The 10,888-nt window shown below is 44.6% G+C and overlaps 1 protein-coding gene across 1 annotated transcript; it reads right to left on the bottom strand.

The window, feature by feature from the left end:
- Positions 1–1,884: 1,884 nt before the first annotated feature.
- npas4l (neuronal PAS domain protein 4 like) lies at positions 1,885–8,400 on the bottom strand. Its single transcript, XM_037690809.1, has 8 exons — positions 8,223–8,400; positions 5,590–5,735; positions 5,417–5,516; positions 5,087–5,330; positions 4,194–4,303; positions 3,191–3,326; positions 1,990–3,122; positions 1,885–1,913 (listed from the first exon to the last, which is right to left on the bottom strand). Exons 1-8 carry the CDS (start codon positions 8,398–8,400, stop codon positions 1,885–1,887), a joined length of 2,076 nt encoding a protein of 691 aa, XP_037546737.1.
- Between the last annotated feature and the right edge of the window lie 2,488 nt (positions 8,401–10,888).

Raw genomic sequence — 10,888 nt, forward strand, 5'->3', positions numbered from 1 at the left:
TCTAACGTATTTTTTGGACTATAAGATGCAACGGGTTGCAATATCAGCGAACGGGTCTGTTTTCACACATAAGGCGCATTAAGAGAAACAAAACAGTCATAAGTCAAACTTTATTCAACTCGTTCACAATAACCACAAATAATCGTTTCAAGGTCAGCGAGCACAAACAGAACTGATACACAAGGCGCGCCTGATTTATGAGGCTAAAGGATTTTAAGTGTGCCTTATAGTCCAAAACATACGGTACAAATTTCAGCTTTCAGAATAAAGCTGAAATTAGTAGAAAAAAGTTAATTAATGAATTTATCAGTTTTTTATTTAACCAGACAAATTCTATTGAGATCACGGATCTCTTATGCAAGGGAGGCCTGGCCCTGAAGGCAGCCCAACATGCATGTTTATTAGGCTGAAAGTAGCAGAATTTAGCACCAAAACCTTGAATTAATCTGAAAACAGCTGCAATTAGCTAAATAAAATGCTTGGAAAAAAAGTAGCTGAAAAGGCAGAACAAGCTCAAATTAGCCAAAGAAAGAATAAAGAAAACGTTTGCCCAATTAGGCTGAAAGAAGTTGAAATGTGCACAAAACAGCTGAAAAGCAGCTAAAAGGCATAATGAAGCTAAAATTACCAGAAGGAAGTGGAGAGAGCACGTTTTGGCTGAATTAGACTGAAAAAAATTGAAACGAGTGCAAAAATGTGGAATTAGCTGAAAATATTAAAATTTGCATAAAAACAGCTAAATAGTAGCTGAAATAGCAGAAAAACCTGAAACTTTTTAATATGTTCTTTAGTATGGTAATAATATTTTTTTTTGTATTTTTCTGCATGTTTTGATATTTCTTGTTTTCTTTTTCTTTTTTGGCGAGTCGAGACAGTTTGTGTTCTAAAGAGGCAGGTTTTGGTCGGAGGCCTAGTCCACTACAAGTTCTTCTAGTCCTAAACATTTCATTGCATTGTTGACTTTTTGTTGATTTGGCACATGACAAATAAACCTAACCTAACTTTCAGAAATGAGCTAAAAGGAGCATAACAAGCTGAAATTAGCAGAAAGAGTTTAGAAGAAGCACAAAAATGTTTTTTAGTTGGCAGAACGAATCTGAAAGGAGCACAAAACAGCTGAAAGTAGCTGAAGGAGAAGTATGTAAAATGAGCTCGATTCATTTTCTTTGAGAACAAAAATGGCAGAAAAGGCTAAATATTTCAAAAAAGCTAAAGTTGCACCAACACCTTAAGTCACAGCAGGATTGATCTGAAAGAGCCGAACGTTTTGATTTATGATTTGCTGAAATGGCTGAAAACTGCGGGACGAGAAAGATGCTGAAAAACGTACGGAAGAATTTAAAAGCTGAAGGATCTCAATAGTGTGAAAGCTTCACAAACATTCACACAACCAGCATTTTTACACTTTGAAAAGATAACTGTTCCGTAGTTTCAGCATTTGATATCATGAACAAAATATAGTTTTTTTTATGAGATTTTCAATGAATTTCATTCTGTTTTTCTTCACGTCATACATCATTTAAGACATTTTGTTTTGCTGTTGTCAGTGTGGATTTTAGACCGCGGCGTGTTTCCTGTCACGGGAACAACGAACGAACACCTGCAACAACTCTGGGACTATTTTGAGAGAAAATTCATGACCCACTTTTTTTGTTGTTGTTTTGGAACGTTCAAAATTCAATAGACAAGATGGCAAACGAATGAAACTGGATAAAAAAAAAAAATCAAAACCAACATTACGAGACATTCTGGAGGCCCTTTCTAAAAGTTCAGTTACTACCTTTAAATACGGCGTTTCTGCACACGCTTCGCTGGCTCCAGTTTAGGAAGACTGTCCTGACAATATGTCATACAGGTGGTTGAGCAGTAAGTCACAGACTTATTTCAGTACAAGGCTGGTCCAGCACGTCCGTCTAAAAGGAGACAGGAGTGAGGGAACGTTAACACGAATGGTTTGTTCCTTGTGTGCACGGTTGATGGAGAGCTCACCTGGCTGGAGGCGACGCTGCGTGCAGATGTTGGGTTGATGCAACCCAGTGTTCAGGTTATGAAGTCCCAGCTGCAAGCTGAAGGGATCCACGACGATGCCACCCAGGCACAGCTGCTCCTCGGGTAGGAGGTCTTCTTCAAGCAGGTCCGGGGCTTCCTGCTCCTGGTGGGATCCGCTCATGAAACCAGGCTGGTAGGGAGCGGTGCCAGGGCAGGACAGACTGTCCACGCTCAGATCTTTGAGGATGCTCTCGAACATGGAGGCGTGTTCCCCGACCGGCTCAGGGCCGTGGTGCCCGTCGCAGGCAGCCGGTTGGGCCCCCCCGAGCACATTCAGGCTGTGGTGCAGGTCAAAGCTGCTGGCCAGGGAGGAGATCTGCTGGGCCAGTATACTGATCTCCTCCTGCTCCCTCTCGCTATAATGGTTTGTCGACACGGGTGACTGGAGCGGCGTGAGCAGACCGGAGGGCATTGGAAGCTCTGGGTGGGGAACGTGCTGCAGCTGGACGAGACCCCCCCCACGTGGATGCTCGAGAAGATCAAAGTCATCTGGATGCAGAGACTCCGCTGGAAGCTCACACATTTCTGACATGGAAAGAGAGTCCGGAACCAGTCGAGCATCAGAAGAACACGCTGGGAAGTCGTAGTCCCGAGGCGAGGGGGGGAGCGAAGAGCTGGACGGGAGCAGGTCTTCAAAGGTTTGATCGGTGGTTCTGGGGGGGGGCTCGGCAGGGGGCTGGTGGCAGGTGAACCCCGCTGCTGGATTGGAGTAACAAGAGGGAGAGGTGCCAGGCGAGGACATGTGGTCCAGCTCCTCCTGCTGCAGAGAGGAGCTGGAGGAGGTGGGGCTGTAGGGAGGGGTGAAGAGATCAGGGCTACCGCCCAAATCAGGAGATCTGTCGCCTTGGGAGGGGGTGCACAGCGCCCAGTAAAGATTCTGCTCAGACTCCCTGCTTGCTCCGGCGCCTGGCTCTTCACGACGACCGTTGGACATCCTCGGCCGTTTACAAGCTTTAGCGCCGAAGTTCTGGCTGCGAGACGGCTGCTGGGCGAAGTTCGGCTGATTTGACCCGGACGGCGGCTTGAAGGCGTCGCTGCCGGTCGTCTTCCGCAGAAATCTGGCCTGGGTTTCACTGAAGGGTCGGAAAATGTGTTACGAGGGCGATGAAGACGCGAGTTCAGGTGAAAACGTTCAGCGTACCTGATGATGACGTTGGTGCAGCTGATGCTCCGGCTGCCGCGGTCTTTGGTAGCTTGAATGTAGCTCCAGGTCCAGGACTGGTCTGGACCTTGCAGCCTCAAAACCATCTCTACCCGGAAGCCTTCGTCTGCCTTTACTGGAAAAAAAACAAAAACTTTTTCACATATACTAGACATACACATACACAAAATGGAGCAATCATGTTTTTGCCTGTGTGTGCATGCGTTCATCTGTCTGTTAGCAAAAAATCTCATGAACCACTGGATGAATATTAATGAAACATTTAGCAATAAATCATCGGGTGTACCTCTTCAACTGTTTACATTTTAGAGTCAATCCAATTCAAGATGGCCACCACATCCAACTGACTTCACAAGACACAAAATTAGATCCATTTCAGTCAGTTTTACAGATACTGAGCTAAAGTTTTTTGTGTTACTAGTCAAGAGTCATTCTTAACAGAAACTCACTATAACTCATTGCAAAAGATCTTTGCTTACAACTTTAGCACTAACCGTTGTTTGTCAGTTAGCAAAATATCTTGCAAACTCCTGTATGGATTTTAATGTAACTTTTAGGAAATGTTTACTGAATGTATTTCTATTAAATGTTTTAACTACTGAAGTAAATCCAGTTCAAGATGGCTGCCACAGCTAATTGACCTTAGCCAACACAAAAATGATCACAACTCCGTTGATGTTACAGATATTTATCTAAAATTTGACGTCATAGTAGCTGAGAGTCATTCATAACGATAACGCGTGAGATTTGCATAATGTTGTTTTCAAGGTTTAAAAAAAAAAACAGCTACAGATTTTTCATTTCTCATTTTAAGCTGTTCTCATGAAAGTTGGAGGACGATGTGCATTCTTTCAAGGGATGCTAGTTCTTTCATTGTGTTCATGCAAAATAATGTGTGCAAGGCTCAGTATCTAAAAGTTAAAGCACTCGTTGTGGATTGAATTGATCTTGGTGAAAGGTGTGCTGTGGTTTGTGCACTCACTTAGACTCCTGTGAGAATCAGCAGCCAGTGACAGGTCTTCAGGGTGAACAAGGCTGTACCAGGATCGGCCCGACATTTCATCCGCCGAATACCCCAAAAGGAACAAAACGCTGAAAAGAAAAGCATCCAAATGTTGGTAAATCTCACGAGATGGTTCTGCCTCCGTCTGCTGACTAGGCCTGTCGCGATAAACAATAAATCAATTAATCGCACGATAAATGAAAATGATCGACCTCATTTTCATTTATCGTCTCTCTCTTTCTACTGAAGACACTGGACGACAAAAGGCTCCGGTGCTCTTCACTGACCCCTCCCTTTCTCTTTTCTATTTAAAATCTGCTTTAACCGTCCAAAATCGCATTTTTGGATCGCTAAAAGCAGTTAAGCTAACGGGCCGACCTCAGGGGAAAAACCTCCGTCTTGTCGAAGCGCCAGAATTCACGGTTGAAACCCGTGCCTTCATGTAAAAAGTTTTTCTCTGCAAAAAGAAGCCGAGAACTTGATGATTTTTTTTTTGTTTTGTTTTGTTAAAAGCTTTGTGTGACAAATGCTATGCCAAAGAGCTCAAACCACACCGAGCGTCCGCCATTTTGAGAACCGTAGAGAGACAGTCACGTTACGGGGCCTCCATCCCATTTTTCTTAGAGACGCACTGCTCGCTCCCTGACTATCCATCCTTGGGTTCAAACAGTCTTATACTGCCATCCAGTGGTCAATAAAAGGTACCACACACAAAATAAATTAACCAACATTTCTTCTTAAATTTTACAATAATCACTAATTAATTTCAAACAATATTATCGTTTATCGCAATAATTTCTGAGACAATTAATGACTCAGCAAAATTTGTTATCGTGACAGGCCTACTGCTGACAGCTAACGTTGGGGTTCACCTCTCTGAGGTCTGAGTGAAGCTCATGTCCAGTCCGTGAGCGCTGCTGAAGCTCTGAGAGAAATGAGCGCTGCGATTCGCCGTGGGGGTGCAGAGGGCCACGAACAGAGGCTCGTTGGAACGAGAGGCTGCTGAGAAGCACCGAGGAAAGAACCGGAAGCTCCCGCTGACCAGCATGGAGCAGCCGCCACCGTGTTGCAACCTAAAAGCCTTGGAGGTCTGCATGCAGCACACGAAGCTCCTCTCTGGAAAAATAATAATGTTTACGTGATACAAGGAACACCCCCTCTAGAAAGCATGCTAACAGGTGACAGCTAACCCCTGACCTTACCTGCAGACGCGTCGTTTCTCGTATCCAGATTTGTCCGAACAACGTCCAGGTCAGAGCGTTCCACCAAGTCGTACAAAGTGTCTCCTTGCAGCACATCTACCTGGAGCAGCAGAAACTTCACGTCAACAACCTGAAGCTCCTGCAGCCGCACCAACCTGATGCACAACACCCACCATGGAGAGCCCGAGATACTCGGGCACGTTTTCAGACACGTAGACCAGCTTGCCCTGCGCCGTGGAGACTAGCAGGAAACCGTGCAGCGCTTCAAGGAAGGCCTCGTACGGCACGCAGCAGTCGGATCGCCCCCCGGCCTCCAGCCCTGATGAATGAAAGAGTTCAAGCTTCATTTCCTGTTTGCTCTCTGCAGGTTTTTGATACGAGTCTTAAATAACTTCTCCCTCAGCCGGACAGCGACACACCTGAGTAAGGAAATCACCAAAAAGTTGATTTTATTTCAATAATTCTCTTCAGAAAACTAATTTTATATAGAAACATTCCACACAGTGGGAAATATTTAGTGTTCACTTCTGTAACATTTATGGCTTCCATCCATCCATCCATCCATTATCTTCTGCTTGTTCTAAAGTCAGGTCACGGGGGCAGCATCTTGAGCAGGGAGGTCCAGACATCTCTCCACAGCCTCTTCCAGCTCTTCTGGGAGGACTCCAAGGCGTTCCCAGGCCAACCGAAAGATGTAGTCTCTCCAGTGTGTCCTGGGTCCTCCCCGGGGTCTCCTCCCAGTTGGTCAGGCCTGAAGCACCTCCCTAGGGAGGCACCCAGGGAGCATTCTTACTAGATGCCTGAACCACCTCAACTGGCTCCTCTTGATGTGGAGGAGCAGTGGTTCTACTCCGAGTCTCTCCTGATAATTGAACTTCTCACCCTGTCTCTAAGGGAGAGTCCAGCTACCCTGCAGAGGAAACTCATTTCAACATCCTGGATCCACGATCTCATTCTTTCAGTCACTGTCCAGAGCTCATGACCAGAGGTGAGGGGAGGAACGTAGGCTGACGGGTAGACAGAGAGCTTTACCTTACAGCTCAGCTCTCTCTTCACCACAACGGACCGGTACAGAGTCCACAACACTGCAGATGCTGCACCAATCCGTCTGTCAATCTCACCATTCTTCCCTCACTCATGAACAAAACTCCAAGATGCTTGAACTCCTCCACTTGAGGCAGAACCTCACCCTGGACCCAAAGAGGTCAATCCACCCTTTTCCGACTGAGGACCACGGCTCAGATTTGGAGGAGCCGATCCTCCTCCCAGTTCATGGCTTACAGTGAATGAAAACCCCCAAATTAAATTCCTCAGAAAATCAGCACGTTAAATAAACCCAAAGGATTGATGAGGCGTGGACGGTGGTTCAGGTCGAAGCTTCAGGGGCCTCCACGCTCAGCCCCATCCAGGACCCGGACTCAAGCAGGTCCAGTGCTCCTGTTGAACATCCCCTGAACCAGAGACGACGTCACCTGAGCCAAGGACAAACTGGACCGGACTGATGCTCTGGATCAGGGTTCTGCAACATTTACTAATCAAGAGTATTTTTTATTTTCTGCTACTAAACATCATTTGTACTCGAAGCTCTTGAGGTGCCAGACTTTTATCAGAAACAGGTTTAAATTCCTTCTTTTTACTACTTTGCCACATGTTACTACAAATTCATGTTTTGATGCCTTAAAATAATCTCCAACAGATGCGTAAAACTACTTCCTACTTTTCCAGCAATCCGCCTCAGGTCTGTTGAAAAAAATGGGAATTTTCTCGTTGATTCGGAAAACGATCACATCGAGTCTGAAAGCCGCACTGACAACGATCCGGGTGGACAATGATGAAACCGATCAGTACAATTTAAACCCACGTCAGCAAAGACTGGAGTCGCGTTTAAACCAGTCTGATTTGAAACGATTGAACTGTGAAGCTGTGAACAAACTGCATTTATAACTGAAATATCTGCTCGTGCCTGTTTAAAAAAAAAAACTGTTCCCACGAGCAGCACAACCACCGTGTCGTTCCAAATATTACTCATACTGGGAGTGGATCACCACTACAAAGACCACTTCCTGTTGTCAGATTAAATATAACTCTGGTTTGTGATGTTTTGGTCAAAGTTACCACTTCAGAGCCACACGTGAAGTTTCCAGCCAGTGACGATGTGGGGAACCAAACCCCCTGCTGGGTTTCATCAGTCCAGCTGTCCACCAGGACCTTCTAGCTCAGGGCTGTTCAACTCATTTCCGCAGGGGGCCACAGTTACTGAAAGTCAAGGGCTCAGGGGCCGGACATCCATCCATTATCGTCATTAAGTTTGTTTGATGGTTTAAAATCTGGTTTTATTTAAATATGAACCCACTGGTGGGCCGAGCTGAGTTCATTCGTGGACCCGATTTGGCCCCGGGGCCCCCAGTTGAGTAGCCCTGCTCTAGAGCTCTTCGTGGAGCTTTACGGAGAAGCTTCGTTGGTTTTCCAGCAGGACTCGGCACTGACGCTGCCTAAAGTACCAACTCCTGGTTTCGTGAGCCCATCGCATCACTTTGACCAACCGGCCCGACATGAAGCCGTCAGAGAACCTGTTTGTTCAAGACGGAGAGGAGACCCAACAGCGCCGTTGAGCTGAAGGTCACTTCCAGAACACCTCAGCAGGCTGCAGGAGCCCCGACCACGTACTCAGATTTTCTGAAAAACTTCATTTTTTTTAAAGCTGTTTGTTGTTAAATTACTGAAAATAACGAACCGTTTGGTTCTAATTTAACACGCTGAGGTGAATCTGTGAACGACAGACAGGAAGTGAGCTCTGGAAACCTACCCTGGAAGAGGACACACTTGCGGATGTAAGTGCAGATGGCAGCCATGGAGTGAAGGTAGGACAGGCGCTCCTGGTCCTCCTGGCTGATGGGGAGCAGCGCTCTCATGTTCCTGATTTCATGGTTGATGTGGTCTCTGCGGGCTTTGGAGGCACCTTTGGTGGACCTGTGAAAGACCATGGTCGCCGGGGTCAGAGGTGGGAGAAGCACAGGTGAGAGGAGACCTACTGCCACGCTCGCTCTCCTTTCATGCCCGACGCGCAAAAGGAGAATGACGAAAAGGCCCGAGCGGCTCCAGTTTGGGTTTCTATGGAAACGGCTGATGCGGAGCAGAGACGAGGGCTCTCGACACAACAGGTCTGCATGATCAGCGTCTGCTGCAGCCATGGAGGGCTGAGGGCTTTATAGCTGCCGGGGCTTCAGCGTGGGCGTCACTCACAGTGAAAAGGAAAAGAGGCCGGACTTCTGCTCCCCCCACGTCACACCACACAGACAGCACCAGATCAATGACAAACATGTTTATTCTAACATGTATTCATCAACAGCGCTGCCGCCTGAAACCAAAGACCCGGCGTTGCTCGAAGGAACGCATGTCGCCCGCAACTTCCACTCCACAACCAAAATAAAAATGCTTTTTTTGGTGAAACCTTGAATTAAATAAATATTCAAGACGCCTCTCGGCTACTTCCACATCAAAGTTTAGCTCAGTATCTGTACAACTGACTGTCATGGCCATTAATGTGCTGGATAATGTGGATTAGCTGTGGCAGCCATCTTGTATCAGATTGACTCCAACTGATAAACCGTTGTAGACATTTATCAAATGAGTAATTTATAAAAGTCTTGTTAAATTCCATCCAGTGGTCCATGGGATATTTTGCTAACAGACAGGCTGGCTTTAAGATTTCTTGCTGAAAATTTAATTAAAGATCTTGAATAAAGAGAAGAACTTGTAGCATGAGTTGTAAACAACTCTCAGCTACTACCACACCCAATTTTAGCGCAGTGCGAGTAAAACTGACTGAATTATAGCCATATATTTGTTTTCTAAGTTCGTCTGACCGTGGTGGCCATCTTGAATTGCTTTTGCTCCAGAAGTTATTCAGTTGCAGATTTACATCCAGCTATTATTTCCTGAAAGTTTCGTTCAAATCCGTCGAGCGGTTGATGAGATATTTCGCTAACAGACAGAGTTTACTTTTAAAACATCAGTAGCCATATTTTAGACAAGTCTGTGAGCACTCAGAATGTGTGTTGGGGGTCAGTCTCAGCTACTGCCCCGCTACTACCACACAAATTATTAGAGCAAGATTTTTAAAACTAAATGTGTTATAGCTATTTTTGTGTTTTTAAGATCGGTTAGCTGTGGCGGACATCTTGAATCTGGTTGGCTCCAAAGCATAATCAGTTGTAGATGTTTATCCATTGATAATTTCCTGAAAGTCTCGTTAAAATCCATGACATGGTTTGTGAGATATTTTGCTAACAGACGGAGCGTCTGTGCGAGGATGAGGTCACTGACCTGAACCACCTTAAGAAAACCACATGGGTTTATTCATGAAAAAAAATGGCCTCTAGTTAAAACTCAAACTTTCATGAGATCTAAATAAATGGGTCAGATCCTGGGACCAGAACTTCAGGCTCGGGGCCGGACTCTGATGCTGCACCTCCTTTTAAAGCTGACTCCTCTCATGCGGAGGAGGAACCTGCATCATGGAGAGTCTCAGAGACGACCGGACCGGATTATAATAATCTTTAATCTACAGATGATACATTTAATCTAAGACGAACTGACTTCAGGAGGCAAACTGTCACCTGGGATGGGCTAATGAGCTAAAACTGAGAGTTTAGGCGCTTTATGCAGATCTTTAGCTGATATTTGAAAAATCTAAACACTCATTTTGTGGCATTTTAGAAATAATTATCAGCTGTTTTTCATAATCTCAAATCAATCTGAAAAATTCAGAGATTAACCAGAAAAATTTAAAAAAATCATAGTTTCTGTGAGAATACAGCTGAAAGCTGAACAACTGCTGAAATATCTGTTATAGAAAAATAAAAAAAAGTTGAAGCTAAAAAAAAGAAAAAAAAGAAGCATAACTCAAACTAAAAGCTAAAAAAAATTAGTCCTTGTGTCTCAGTTAGACTTAATGCATAAATAAAACAAAAAATAAAAAAGACTAGCTAAAAGTAACAAAAGGCTGGTTGGAAGGAAAAGTAGCCGGGGGAGAAGCTAAAAGTGGCAAAATGTTACATAAAAGTAGACTTAAGCTAAAGATTGCAACGCAGTAGCTAAAAGTAAAAAAGCTAGGTTGTAGCTAAAGCTAGCAAAAGATTGATTAGAAGCCAAATGTAGCATAAGGTAAGCTAAGTAGGCTACTAAACCTAGCAGAACAGTAGCTAAAAGCTCAAATTAATCAAAAACAAGCAAAAAGTAGCAAACAGTATAGGTAATAGACTTAAGTTAACTAAGCATTGCAACGCAGTAGCTAAAAGTAAAAAAGCTAGGTTATAGCTAAAGCTTGCAAAATATTAGAAGCCAAATGTAGCATCAGGCTGGCTAAATAGGCTACTAAACATAGCAGAACAGTAGCTAAAAGCTCAGATTAATCAAAGACAAGCAAAACTTTGCAAAACAGTAGCTAAAATTACCAAGCAACTATAAAAG

The sequence above is a fragment of the Nematolebias whitei genome, chromosome 1, assembly GCF_014905685.2.
Source record: "Nematolebias whitei isolate Nwh7 chromosome 1, NemWhi1, whole genome shotgun sequence".
Lineage (NCBI taxonomy): Eukaryota > Metazoa > Chordata > Actinopteri > Cyprinodontiformes > Rivulidae > Nematolebias > Nematolebias whitei.

Bases quoted from the DNA above. Each gene is read 5' to 3' on its own strand.
- npas4l (XM_037690809.1), bottom strand. From the start codon at position 8,400: ATGGTCTTTCACAGGTCCACCAAAGGTGCCTCCAAAGCCCGCAGAGAC. The intron at 5,736-8,222 runs GTAGGTTTCCAG...TTCATTCATCAG, and splicing joins CAAGTGTGTCCTCTTCCAGG to GGCTGGAGGCCGGGGGGCGA. The intron at 3,327-4,193 runs GTGAGTGCACAA...TTTTTTTTCCAG, and splicing joins TGATTCTCACAGGAGTCTAA to TAAAGGCAGACGAAGGCTTC.